Consider the following 14,138-nt stretch of genomic DNA (forward strand, 5'->3'; position numbering starts at 1 on the left):
ATTTACCCTTTTTTTAAAAAAAAAATAGTTTCTTTTAGTTGTTGATTGACCTTTATTTTACTTATATATTTATATGTGGTGCTCAGAATCGAACCCAGTGCCTCACACGTGCCAGGCAAGTGCTCTGCCACTGAGCTCCAGCCCCAGCCCCGGGAAGGGTCCTATATTTATAATTAGACTTAATGTCATTGGTCTATTCTTTTCAGCAACCAAAGAAGCTATTGTTGCTGTTTCTGGTCCTGGGACTGAACCCAGGGCCTCGTGCATGCTAGGCAAGTGCCGTACCAGGGAACCACACTCCAGCCCTTTTAATTTTTTATTTTCAGGCAGGGCCTTACAATGTTGCCGAGGCTAGCCTTGAATTTATGATCCTCCTGCCTGCCTCAGCCTCCTGAGTGGCTGGGATGATAATGTGTGCCACTGTATCCGGCTGACAAAGGTATTTTCAAAGAAAATTAAACCTGCATCAGCGACAGATTTCTGAAAGTTCCAAGCATGTGCCTTTTTCAATTGGGGTCCTCTGGAGCTTGGCTTTTATCTTGAATTGAGACATGATTTACATGCCACACTCTTCTCCCACCTCCTTTAAGGTGCCTGTTCCTTGGTCTGCAGGATATTCACAAAGGTGTACACTGACTGATTTTAGGGCACTTTCTTTTACATTTTTTCTTTGGAGAGGGTACCAGGGATTGAACTCAGGGGCACTCGACCACTGAGCCACATCCCCAGCCCTATTTTGTATTTTATTTAGAGACAGGGTCTCACTGAGTTGCTTAGGGCCTCACTTTTGCTGAGGCTGGCTTTGAACTCACGATCCTTGTGCCTCAGCCTCCCAAGCTGCTGGGCTGATAGGCGTGCGCCACCGCACATGGTAATGTTAAGGGACCTTCATCACCCTGGAAAGAAACTACACACTAATTAGCCATCACTCCTCAAGTCCCCTCTGCCTTACCCCCTGGTAAACTGGCCTACTTCCTTCTCCATGGATTCTCCTGTTCTGGACATTTCTTCTAAATGGAAGCATAAATCAAGTGGGTCTGGCTTTTTTCCTTAGCATGAATCAGCACTTCATTTATTTTTATGGCTGAACATGTTCTAACCTTGATGGACAGCCCTGGGTTCCATTCCCAGTAATGGGAAAAAAATCTAATCTCTAGAATTCTCAACCTCTGGGGATGACCTGTAAGTAGGTGTCAAGAAGCCCAACTTGCCCATCTGGTGGTGCACGCCTGTCATCCCAGTGGCTTGGGAGGCTGAGGCAGGAGGATCACAAGTTCAAAACCAGCCTCAGCAACTTAGCAAGGCCCTAAGCAACTTAGTAAGACCACATTTCTAAATAAAATTTAAAAAGGAAAAAAAGGCTGGGGATGTGGCTCAGTGGTTAAGCACCCCTGGGTTCAATCCCTGGTACAAAAAAAAAAAAAAAAAGAACGAAGCCCAACTTGATCAGAGGCCAGACACGGAGACCGGGCATCCCCGTGGGGCTGGCTGGGGCCACGTACCTGCTGGCTGGGGAACTGGCACAGCACGGAGGTGATGTTGCTGGCGTACTGGGCCATCACCCTGCGGACTGACTTCTCCACGGGGACGGGGATGCGACCCGACACGCTGGTCATGATCTCCTGCAGCTCCAACAGTGGCAGTGACGGGTGCCGGAGGGTCGTCATGAGCTTCTGCACCCACTCCTTCAGCTGCAGCGGAGACCACCCCAGTCAGCCACAGCCCCACGTGGCCAAGGACCCTGCCACCCACCACAGCATAACCCAACTCAACCCGCCCAGGCCTGAGCACTGCTGTGGCCAAAGAACTTGACCCCGCAGCCTCTAGAGCAGTCCAGAGGGCAAAGGCCCCCTGGCCACAGGGGAATAGCCAATTTTCATACCCAGGGAGGCCCCTGCTCCCTTCTCTGCACCCAGCACAGGGTGAGGAGGAAACGTAAGGTCACGTGACGAGCTAGCATTTGTGAGACACTTGCTTAGTGACAGACACCATTTAAAAACCTTTCTTTAGAAGCTGTCCTTTGATCCTCAGAAATTATCCTACCAAGTAGGAATGATAATCATTTTCCTTTCACAATTGAAACTAAAGCACAGAGAGGTTGATTAAGTTACCCCAGATCACCCAGCTATACCAAGAAGCAAAACTAGAATGCACACCAAAGCCATTGAGCTCACATGCCTCCAACAGCTGCCCTATTCTGTTTCCAGTGTGTCTCTGGCCACCAGGGATGGTCTTTGGGTGGGGATGATAATGGTGCCAACTCCAACAACAAAGGAGGTTCAAAATGTAACTGGCAAGTGCAAAGACTCTATCTGCAGCAATACTCTATCTATAGAAAGACTCTATCCCTACAGCAATCATCATTAGGCAGCGTGGCACAGTGGTGAAGAGCTCAGACCCTGAGGCCAGATGGCTGGGGTAAACCCCATCTTCACCTCTTCGAGGGAGAAGCAGGGCACATTTCTTACCCTCTCTGAGCCTCAGCTGCCCCACCTGCAAATGCTTCTTAGGTTGCAAGCTGGGAAGCTCAGATGGCTTCATCAACTTTACACACCGAGAACGGCATCGGGCACATAGTACGCCCAGACAAGGGCTGTCCACCACTGTCCTCGCCACCGTCACTGAGCCTTGCACTCCTGAGGGGCAGCCCCCAGGGGGATCTTGATCAGTTTAGCATCAGGGGTCTTTCAGGAAGGTCTGCAATATGGGGATCTCCGTGTTTCTCTTGGGACCCTGGGATGGTGGCTGGTGAGGACAGTGTCTCTGAACCAAGTATCTTCCTGCTGGTGTCATCAAGCAACCCGAGAGGCTGAGGCAGGAGGATCAAGAACGGACAGCCTCAGCAACTCAGTGAGGGCTGGGAAATGAGCCCCCCTGGGTTCCAGCACCAAAGAGGGGGGCTGGCCACACCCACAGACTCCTCCCTAACTTCCTGAACTCAGGGAACTAACATCAGCTGATCATGGAGGAGGAAATGCACCCCAAAACTTACAAACTGAGGAATTCCCTGAGGACGGTCCTTTACAGAAACAAGAGAGGACTGTTTTCTCATTCCTTGTGCCAAAAAAAAAGCCCTCTGATGTCACGGAGTGAGCCCTCTGATGTCACGGAGTGAGCCCTCTGATGTCAGGGAGTGAGCCCTCGGATGTCACGGAGTGAGCCCTCTGATGTCACGGAGTGAGCCCTCTGATGTCACGGAGTGAGCCCTTCGGACCGCACCTGCTCTTCACAGGGGACCTACCTTTATGCTAAAGATAGGCTCTGGCAGGCAGTAGCCGCTCATGATGTTGGTCAGGTTCCCCAGGACGCTGTGGAACACCTGGTGCAGCTTCTCCCCCAGGATGGGCAGTGTTGGCTGGGCGGGCAGCTCTCCTGTGAAGGGCTGCGCCTGGTGAGGGACAAGAGGGGCGGGTCGCAGAAGCCCTGAACCTGATGAGACTCGACAAGCCGGGGCATGAGGCAGATGGATGGGCTCCCACAGACCTGATCTAGGAGGGTGAACCCCAAGAACCAACAGGAGAAAATGCTGCACCAGGATTTGGAGTTGCTGAATTTGTGCCCTGAACACGTGTCCCAAGTCACCCGCTCCGCAAATGTCACAGCGTTACTGATTCAGACTCCCAACCATTTTAGAAGTCGTTAGATCTTTTTTCTTTCTTATTTTGTTTTGCTTTGTAATGAAGATCATCTCCCTATTTTCTCTGTTCATTTCCACTGTCTAGTGAGTGACAAAGGCCCGGCAGGATGAAAACCTTATAGAAACAGAACCGAGTTTTGGAAATCATAAACGTTCAGCCTCAGGTAACCACGAGGAAAAATCACCAGCTCCCCAGAGCGGCAATAGGACTCAGTCCAGCCACGTATGTGCTAGTTCATTCTACGAAGGTCCACTGGCACCCACATGGTTGGGACAGGCCGTCCTCCAAGTCTGGAACACCCGGTCTCCTGCCCAACCCTCGCCACCCTGCAGGCTCCTTCTCCCCTGTGAGCTGACTTGAGGGGATCCCCCTCTGCAATCAGCTGCTGGCTTCTGCACTGGGTCCCCACAGCCGAGGCCCAAGGCAACCGCTCTCACTGCGATTATGAGGCCAAACAACATCCTGTGCCCATCCGTCTCCCGGGAGTTCACATGAGCCTCAGATTTCTGTGAACCTGCAGGGACTTGGGGGTGGCCAGGTCCTGCCTCACCAATGCACACAGGAAACGTTGGCTGAGAGGGCTCCCGCTGCACATACCGGGTGCACTTTAGAGGGGTCATCGAGCTCCAGCCTGGCCACCACGCAGCCGGCTTCCAGCACGGCTCCCGGCCGCTTGATGTACTTCACTCGGCCGCTTTCCTGCACGTTCAGGGTCATGATCATCTTCATCACCTGTTGGGCAAAGAGAAGTAGGACAGAGACAACGGGGACCGCTTGTGGTTGGCACCCTGAGCCACCCAGAATCAGGGACTGCAGAGCAGGGACTGTGACCTAGGATGGAGAGACTCCCAGCAGCACTCAGCAGAAAGGGGGAGACCCCACATTAGGGCGAGCCCGCTGCGTACCAGGCTGCTCTGGGCCTGGACTCTTAACCCGCAAAGCCTGCCGGGAGGAGGAGGGGCTCCTCGTGCCCACTTCCCTGACAGGGACGCTGGCATTTATTTGCTGCTTTCTCTAGCTCTTGTTTTTGGTTGCAGAGCTGGGCACGGAGCCCTGGGCTGTGCCAGGTGAGTGTCTGCCACTGAGCTACTCCTCCGACCCTAGGAACCTTGATTCTCCCTGGGCTTGTAGGTTGGCTTAGCTTTTATGCTGCCTCGCTCACCCAACCCCTCGCTTGTCTTGACATTTATTCTCAAAGGCAGGCCTCTCTCCCAGAAATGCAGAGCAGGCATACTGCATCTAGTGATCGGTGTTCGGGGACGTGCCCCACAACAGGGTTTCAGTCATTGACAGGCCAATCATGACAGCAGGGCCCAAAGAGGTAAAAATTTCTCTCTCCCAGTGACATGGTGGCCGTCCTAAGGTCACGGTGCAAGACACTAGTCATCTGAGGTGATTGCTGGTGTGAAAAACCTACGTGATGCCCTGCGAGGACCGCAAAAGCACAGCACAAGCACGTGCAGCACGTCACACTGTGACGACATCACAGGGCTGTTGACTGGTTGATGTATTCACTACGCTTTCTATGGGTGTTTGACAACATACTCCTATTTATTTAAAAAAAAAAAAAAAAGGTCACAACAGTCTGCTGTGCCACACCAGCAGCCGCCTCCTGTATCTCACATCTCGAGGCCACGTGGGGTGACTGGCCCACACCATTCAGGCTGTGCAAGGACACTGTGTGACATCTGCGTGATGAAGAAACCATCCTACAATGCAGTTCTCAGAACCTGCTCCTCCTATGTGCCGTGTGAATCAAACACTCTGTCAACAGTCCTGGGGAACAAGCTCCCGAGAGGCCTTGGGGGTGCTCTGTGGGATGGGGGACAGGCTCACGGAAGGGCCAGCATCCCACAGCTTGCCTCCCCACCTCCCCGGGGTCTGGAGACGTGACTGGCGTAGGATTTGTCCGCATGGTCCCAGCTTCGGACAGTCAGGGCAGTGCTGCCCCTGGCTTGGCAGGTCACAGCTCGGGCACCCAAGTCAGCCAGGCCAGGCTGAAACCCAAGATCCCGATGGCCACCTCTGTGATTTCCAGAAAGTGCCTTCCCCTCTCTGAGCCTCAGCTTTTCCAACCGTAAAATGGGACTCGTGAGTCACACCCCAGGGCTCTCGTGAGGACTGCGTGCGGTGAGGCACCCGTCCTGTGGCGGGAGTCTGAGACACCGCTCACCTCCCTGCTGTTTGCGTTGCTGTTGCCAAGTTCAAGTCCTGACTTTGGGTGACCTTGAGCACATTCCTTGGCTTTTTTTTTTTTTTTTTGGTTTGGGGATTGAACTCAGGGCTGCTCAACCACTGAGACATCCCAGCCCTGTTTTGTATTTTATTTAGAGTCAGGGTCTCACTGAGTTGCTTAGTGCCTTGCGATTACTGAGGCTGGCTTTGAACTTGCCATCCTCCTGCCTCAGCTTCCCGAGCTGTTGGGATGACAGGCATGAGCCTCCGCGCCCGACTTCCTTGGCCTTCTTTTTCACATGTAAAATGGGGATCACATTTGTGCCCCTTCCCATGGTTGCTGGGAAGGTTGAAGAAGTAGAGAGGTCAAGTGCTCAGGCCAGCACCTGCCCACGGTAAGGACTTCCCAAACCCTACACTCGCTGCATCCTGAGGGGGGCTCAGTTCTCACTCGTCCCTGGGCCTAGATTTCCCCTTTGAATGCTGCGTGGCATCAATCACCTCCATCTCGGCATAGCTGCTCCCTGCCTCCGCGTGGCCGCCGTCCTCCACCGTGTACTGCGTCAGCTTCCCGGCCGAGGGGGACCTCAGGACGGTGGGATCGTTCTCCTTCTCAAACACGCACGTCTTGTTGCCGATGGTGATTCGGTAACTGGGAGAGAGGAGGAGCAGGTAGGGGGACAGATGAGGACCCTCGGCCCCGCAAACCCGAGGCAGCTTCCCCTGAAGGTGGCCACGCGTGTCACCCTCTGAGCAGCAGTGGGGACATTTGGACATTACCATGGAGATACTGAAAGTGAGTTGGGGAAGAAAAATAGGTGTTTCTTTTCACCCTGACTGAAAACTAGTGCCTTTTACTGATAAATCCCAACAGGTCCTGGCACCAAGAAAGCCGTCAATAAACGTTACTCGATCCATCTTGGATTCCAAATCCTCTCCTTGTCTCTGAACTGGGGAGCGCGTGCGTTTGGGTAGAACCTACATAATCTTGCATGTTCTTGGCGGAAAGAACTCAGCTTAGAAAAGAGATGACTTTGCCTCTCAGGCAGACACTTAATCTGCCCTCTCCCAAAATACTGAGGCCCGCGAATTTGGCCTCCTCGGGAGCGGGAGCACAGGGTCACTGGCCCATGTTCCACCCTCCGTTCTCTGTGGCTGCAGTATGCGCTGCCTGCTCTGCAAGGGTCCCCAACATGTCACCGTGTGATCTCAGAATGATCAGATGAGCTGGAGGGTGCCCCACGCCCACGGGGGGGAAGCAGGCACGCCGTCATGCACCTCCCAGGCCACAGAGCTGGGAGCCCTGCCCCGTTCATCTCTGAACCCCTCTGGGTCCCTAGGAAGGCGCTCCCCGCCTGGGAGCCCTCCCTGAAAGTCTGGCAGTGGCATGAATCCCAGGCAGGAGGGGATCCTCCCCAGGCACCCTGGGACTCCCCAGGGAAGGCCTCGTCCACAGACCCCGGACCTGTGCACAGGCCAGCTCTGCAGTTTGGACACCCTGTGCACACCCCGCCCGCCGTGGGCCTCAGTGTCCCCTTTGGGCCCCGGCCCCCGCGCACCTGTCCACTTCCTCCTTCAGGTACGTGGTGTAGCTGTTGCCGTTGTAGGACAGCAGCAGCCCGCCGTCGTTCAGCCGGTGGGCGTCGATCTCGATGTGGCAGCCATTCATGATGAGGACGAACATGGTCAGAGACTGCCGGGCCACCTGTGGGGACAGGCCTGTGTCATCACCTGGACTCAGGATGTGCCCACATGGCTCCTCGCACCGTGGGAAAGGGCAGGCTCTGCAGGAAGGGTGGGGGTGCCCCCCCCTCTAGCCCTTCTCCTCATTCACCCCAAGGGAGCGGCTGCGGGGCTGGCGGGACCTGGAGTCCACGGTGTCGACTGCAGACACGCGTCCTACCTGGTCATCACTCCTGGGCTGTCCACCCTCCGGGGCTGGGGGCTCCCTTCTAGTTCACATCACCAAGCGCCAGCCCTGTGCAGGACTGCGGGTGGCAGGGACGGGGGCTCATCACACTCTGGGTAAAGCAGCCCTGGAGACCCCCCAGTGGCCTGGTTCCACAGACTGTTTATGTACCCCCCAAGCCCCCCAGTTTCCTATGCTAAAACCTAACCTCAAATGCAATGGTAGGGAGTGGGGCCTTTGGTGGTGATCAGGCCAGGAGGGTGCAGCCTCCATGAACGAGACCAGTGACTTCCACCAAGTGACCCCAGAGAGCTCCTATCCCCTTCTGCCACATGAGCACACAGCAAGAGAAGGCACAGCCACAAACCAGGAAGCGGTCACCAGACCAGCGTCGGCTGTGCCTTGACCTTGGACTTTCCAGCCTCCAGGACTGTGAGCAACACATTCTGCGGCTGATAAGCCACCCCATCTATGGGCAAGGACACCCCAACATGGACTATGGCTCCGCCCCCTAGGCCCAGCTCTGCCCAGGGACACATGTGAGCTGTGGGACACTTGAGAAACGGACAGGCTAGTAGGCTCTGGCCTGGCTCTGAGTTTCAGACCCACTGAAACACCCGCCCACCTGACCTGCAGGTCACCGTGTGTTTTGAAACGGGCATCCCCAGGACCCACAACCAACAAAATTCAGATTTTGAAAAGATAGCCAGGAATACAGGAATACGGATGGCAACATTATTTGTGATAATAATAAAAACTGCCATTGAACTAGCATCCAATCTTGTCACCTTTGTTGTGAAAACCCCAGACCCTCTCGGTCCAATCTGGTGAACCCCTAGTAACCCGGCCTGTTTAAATTAATCCAAATTAAATACAATGTAAAATCCAGTTCCTCGGTCACCCTCACCACATTTCAGGTGGGACCCTGACCAAGTGATCAGCATAGCTACTTCTCCATCACCACGGAAAGTCCTGCTGGACAACATGGCAGAGACCAAACTGGCTTTGGAGGAAACTTGTTCATGACTTTATGCCCAAAAATATCACAGCAGGAAAATGATTTGCACCATGATCTCAGCTAACACACTAGGAGAGTCGGCCTTCACGCAGCAGTGAAGAATCGTTTGAGTTTTGTGATTCCGTGGACTTGTTTGAAACTTTAAAGTTTTCTACAATTAGATTGTGCCACATTGAAAATCAGGTTGGTAGAACCCAGGGGCCCAAAGGAAGCCAAAAAACCTTGGGGCGGGGGGAATGCAGACGGAGAGTACCTCCCAAGGACAACGCATTTGTTTGCCTAGACTCAAAGTCTCTGTGTGCTCAGAAATAATCAAAGTAAAGTCAAGGAAAATAAAAATTGTGCCTCAGAAACAGACTCAGATTCAGTCCTCTTCCCACCCCACAAAACACGAGGCTGGAAGTGCCAGGCAGGCCACCACTTCCAAGGGGACACTCAGTACCTGCAGCTGCATCAGAGACCCTGGCACACATGCATGGCTCACCATGTCCATGTGGACCCCGGGCCTCATGCTATGCCTGCACATGTCAGGTCACCTCTGGGCTGAGTGGACCTTCAGTGTCACGGGAAGGCTAACTAGACACCTCTGAGAGAGGACAGCCACCAGAGGAAGCCCCAGGAACGCTGATGGTGAACCCCGGAATGTGCACATAGATTCCAGGTGCAGAATGCAGAACTAAACCAGCCTCCCAGGCCTTGGGAATGACCGTGGGCCAGGCCAGCTCAGAGAAGGCTCTGCTCATCTGGGGGGACAAACGACCTCCCAAAACTCCTGACTTTCCTGGAACCTCAGAATGTGACCTTGTTTGGAAACTGGATCTTTGCAGATGTAAACAGTTAAGATGAAATCACGTTGGGTCAGGATGGGCCCTAAATTCAATCTAACGGGTGCTCCTATAAAAGGAGAAGAGATGGAGACACGGGTGCGGACCCAGAAGCAACGTGAAGAGACAGCTCGCTCTCCCTCTATCTCTCTCTCTCTCTCTCTCTCTCTCTCTCTCTCTCTCTCACACACACACACACACACACTCAGAGGCCATGTGAAAGCACAGACAGTAAGGAGTGGTGTAGTCCCAAGGTGCCAGCCACCGGAAGCCCTGAGGCCAGAGGTCCCTCCCTAGCACCATCAGAGAGACCATGGCCCAGCTGGCACCTGGACTTTGGACCTCTGGCCTCCAGACCGTGGGAAAATAAACTGCTGTTGTTTCAAGTCACCGCTGGGTAGCATGTTGCTCCAGCAGCCACAGAAGATCAACAGTCGGAGCCACCGTGACCTGTGCACACCACCAGGCCCTAGGCTTTCTGAAAACGACAGTGCTTAGGTTTCAGGGTCACGAAGGAACTACTCAGGGATTCCCGAGGAACACAGCGGCTCAGACCTGAGCAGGAGAAAATCCGCTCCAGGATGTTCGCCCACCACGCGGAACAAACCCCCTCCGGCCCCCAGAGCGCTGCACACGGAAGCCTGAGGGCTATACCTTGAGAATGTACTTGATACCCCCGTAGATTAGCTCCACGTCCACGAGGTTCAGCAGAGAAGCCGCTGGGAGGACCTGGCCCCTGGAAGACAAGGCAGACCCATGACAGCCTGGGGAGGGGCCGAGCACGCCCCAGCCACCCCTGGGGTCTAAAAATATCGCCAGGGGCAGGAGGTGCCGCTCAGTGCTGGGCATGCACAAGGCCCTGGGTTCAAGCCCCAGTGACCCCCTGCAAAAAGGAAAGAAAAACATCACCCACCTCTTTGACCCTCCCAAGCACCGAGAGCCTGACTGTGCTAAAAGGTTAAGTCTGATTAAAAGACTTAGATCCTGCACACCTGCCATCCCAATGATTCAGGAGGCTGAGGCAGGAGGATGCAAGTTCAAGGCCAGCCTCAGCTACTCAATGAGACCCTCAGCAACTTACAGAGACCCTGCCTCAAAATAAAAATAAAAAGGGGCTGGGGATGTGGCTCAGAGGTAAAACGCCCTTGGGTTCAATTCCCAGCTCTCTCTCCATCCCCTCAAAAAAAAAAAAAAAAAAAAACTTAAAAAAATCAGCATCTGTTCAAGAATGTAAAATTTTACAAAAGCTTCTCAGGAGCAAAATCCACAATAGCTTCTTCTCAGAAAAACTCCCCGTGTGGGGACGTGTCACCTGCTACGGAAGAAACCAGAGAGGAGACGACGGCTGAGCAGTGACAAGCTTTCCACCTGTTCATCCTTTTTAGCGTTCTTGGCCTGTCACGGTGGTCCTCAATGGGAGGAGACACTGCTCCTACCCTGGGACATTTGGCAATATCTGGGGACACAACTTACTGTCCCATGGATGCTGCCATTACCCTGCAAGGCACAGGACGGTCCCCACCCACTATGAACCAGCCCCAAATGTCGCTGGTGCTGAGGTGGGAACCTGGCTGACCAGACAGCACGTGGCCACTCTCCATTCTAGTCCAGGTCGCAGGTCCCCTGTGGAGCAGGAGAGGGTCTGGGAAAGATGACCTTTGACCCACTCTGCTTTTCAATCCACCTCCACCCAAGTCTTACAATGCCCCTTACACAACTCCACAGGGACGTGCACATGACTGACTGCAAGGTCACTGGCCTAAAGAGTCCCACCCCACCCCTGCCCACTCCACAAGACCCTCCTCCGCCCGGGCTCAGAAGCCCAGTCTTGTTTTGGGGGGTTTTTTTGTTTGTTTGGTTTGGTTTTTTTTTTTTTTTGGACTGAGGATTGAACCCGGGGCACTTAACTACCAAGCCACATCCCAGCCTTTTTTCATTGAGAGACAGGTGTGGGAGGCCAACCTTATGGGTGACTGAGTTACACTCCCCAGCTGGGTGCTGAGGCGCTCAGTCACAGAAACGGGTGTGTCTTGCTACAGCCCCATGGGTGAAGCTATGCTCACCTGTTCCTTTGTAATATAACCCCTTGCCCTGTTTAGGATAGAATCTTCCATGGAAGTGCCTTGTGTGTGTCCCCTCCTCTTACTGTGCCCTTGGGTGTGGCCTACCCAGGTGTCAGTCAACCTGCTGACAGTGGACATCATGAAGATAGACTCAGCCCCCTGAAACCTGACCCCTTGCCTCATTTGAATAGCTTCTCCTCAATAAAAGGGATCAGCGCATGCTCTCTCTCTCTCTCTCTCTCTCTTTCTGCGGACCCTTAAGGTCAGAGGAGCCGTCACAGCAACCCCAAAGAAAAAGGTATTTGTGTCTCTTGTGTGGTTATTTCGTGCAGCCCAGTTAGCCCAGTTTAACTAGAGTGACCCCTGAGCCTTTTAGTCGCGAGAACAGAAACCCGGCAGACAGGGTCTCACTGAGTTGCTTAGGGCCTCACTTAGTTGCTGAGGCTGGCTGTGAACTCCAGATCCTCCTGCCGCAGCCTCCCAAGGCACTGGATGACAGGCGTGTGACATCATACCCAGAGGCAGCCCAGGTTTATCTGAGGAATTTCATGAAGGTAAGCAGGTAGAAAGGGCTCACCGCTACCTGGTAACCAGTTGGCCACCCCAAGCCCGTCTCGCCTTTCGGGCCACCAACACACCTCACAAGAGGAAAGGGACTGATGGCACACCCTACCTTTCCAGGGAGTGCAGGAAATCCGTCATGCAGGTTCTGAACATCGCATCAGCCACGTTCAAGGCCCCGCACACCACCCCGAGCATGACGTCCGGCTTCTCCGCCTAGGAAAGACTCCCTGTCTCAGTGTCTGCCGGGCGTTGCAGTCCCAGGCACCTGGAGGGCAGACATGGGCAGACCTCTACCTGCACTTTCTCAGCAATAAGGTGGTCCAGCCACCCAGTGTCTATGTCGTTGTTCTGGAAGCTCTCAGTCTCCAAGAGGTTAATGAGGTATTCCACGGTGGTCCTGAAGTCCCCCCGGATGGACAGTTCCTTCAAAGCCACCACCATGTTCCTGGAGGGGAAAAGCACATGAGTGGTTGACGAATTCAGACAGAGTCCTTGGGACACCTCATGATGGGTTCCCAGAGTGCCAGAGCCACCAGGAGTTGGAGGGGGTCCTGGGTCAGATGGCCAGAGTGTCAGCCTCAGCATCCTCATGGCCTGAGTGACCTCGGGCAGGTGACCTAACCTCTCTGGCCCTCAGTTACCTCATCTGTAAAATGGGGGAATAACTCTGACATCATGCGGGTGTTTGAGGATTAAAATGACACACCCTGTGCAGAGTGCACAGTCGTTAATCTGTGAACATGATTAAATATCATTGTAATTATATCAACTACAAGAGTAATTAATGATTGAGAGAGGAAGGGCCAGCCTCTCTGCTCATCACCGAGCCGTCTCCCCCTTGACCTATTCAAATCTCCTGGTACTCCCCCAGCTGTGCTTGAGGACCACCTGCCCATGATGGCAGTTACCCGGACTCAGGGCCCAGCAGGCTCTGTGGCTCCCTCCCCCAAACCCAGCCTCCAACTGCAAAGGGCACAGGCCACAGGGTGGGGACCCCCACTCCCTGGGGGACCACAGCCTGTCTGGAGGACAGAAGGGGAAGGCCAGGGACTGAACCCCTCTCTTCCAGGAGAGGGAGCTTCCCTCAGGCAGTGTCCCCAGCCGTCAGCAGGCATGGGAGGAGGAGGGGAGAATGGAGACAGAGAGGTCAAACAGGGCCACAGGATGTCAGGTGTGGTCCGAACTGAAGATGAAGCCACCAGCCTCCAAGGCCACTGACTGGCCCCAGCTAGCTGGGGGCATACCCACTTCAGAGGGCCCATGTCCAGAGAAACCAAGACAACGGAGCCCCCAGGCGGCCTCTGTCAGCCATGAGGAAAGCTGTTGGAGTCGGGGGCACTGACGGCCATGCGGGGTCAAGCCATTCCATCCCGGGGGCTGGCGCTCAGCCGCCTCCCACCCCCTCCTGTGAGCCTTATTTGCGGCAAACAGTCCTTGCTGAACCTCAAGATCGCCATGTCCATTGAGCATAATGAAAATGAACTACTCTAAGCTGCCAAGGAGGCCTGGTCATGGAGACCGCCAACTCCACTCAGTTCATCAGCAGCCAAGCGCCAGGTCAGAGGCTAAGGCTTTGTAAATGAAATGCCCACAACGCCTGCGGGCTGTGTCACTGTGAAGGGCAGTCAGCCACCCGCACGAGGCTTAATTACAACAACAGCCGGTGCGTCTCTTCTGGTGCCCAGGTAAGGTGTGCTGTTTCAGAACCTGAGTGTCCCGTGTCAATGTCAGATTTCTCAGCTCTGCAGGAACCAGGAGAACTTGGACCGCCCGGAACCCAGGCCTGCAGTCACAGGCCTCAGAGTGGTGACCGGCACCCAGCAGAATCCCCCCCCCCCCCCCCGAGAATTTAGTCCGAGCAGTGAATGCAGCCAATGAGGGGACTCTTTACGAGCTGGGTTTCAAGGGACCTCTGCCCTTTAATTCAGCTGCCCCACTAGGCCCCTT

At 54.3% G+C, this 14,138-nt stretch overlaps 1 protein-coding gene across 7 annotated transcripts in view; it reads right to left on the reverse strand.

The window, feature by feature from the left end:
• Acacb (acetyl-CoA carboxylase beta) overlaps positions 1–14,138 on the reverse strand; it is a 113,960-nt gene that overhangs the window by 47,572 nt on the left and 52,250 nt on the right. For all 7 annotated transcript variants that reach the window (XM_071617231.1, XM_071617226.1, XM_027923243.2 and 4 more), the window contains 8 exons: positions 12,486–12,636; positions 12,301–12,404; positions 10,219–10,300; positions 7,373–7,518; positions 6,315–6,465; positions 4,236–4,370; positions 3,242–3,388; positions 1,503–1,691 (listed from right to left, as the gene is read on the reverse strand). In XM_071617231.1, the coding sequence (XP_071473332.1) occupies positions 1,503–1,691; positions 3,242–3,388; positions 4,236–4,370; positions 6,315–6,465; positions 7,373–7,518; positions 10,219–10,300; positions 12,301–12,404; positions 12,486–12,636 (1,105 nt within the window). The remainder of the gene's footprint in view (positions 1–1,502; positions 1,692–3,241; positions 3,389–4,235; positions 4,371–6,314; positions 6,466–7,372; positions 7,519–10,218; positions 10,301–12,300; positions 12,405–12,485; positions 12,637–14,138) is intronic.

Source organism: Marmota flaviventris, chromosome 1, assembly GCF_047511675.1.
Source record: "Marmota flaviventris isolate mMarFla1 chromosome 1, mMarFla1.hap1, whole genome shotgun sequence".
Taxonomy (NCBI): Eukaryota; Metazoa; Chordata; class Mammalia; order Rodentia; family Sciuridae; genus Marmota; species Marmota flaviventris.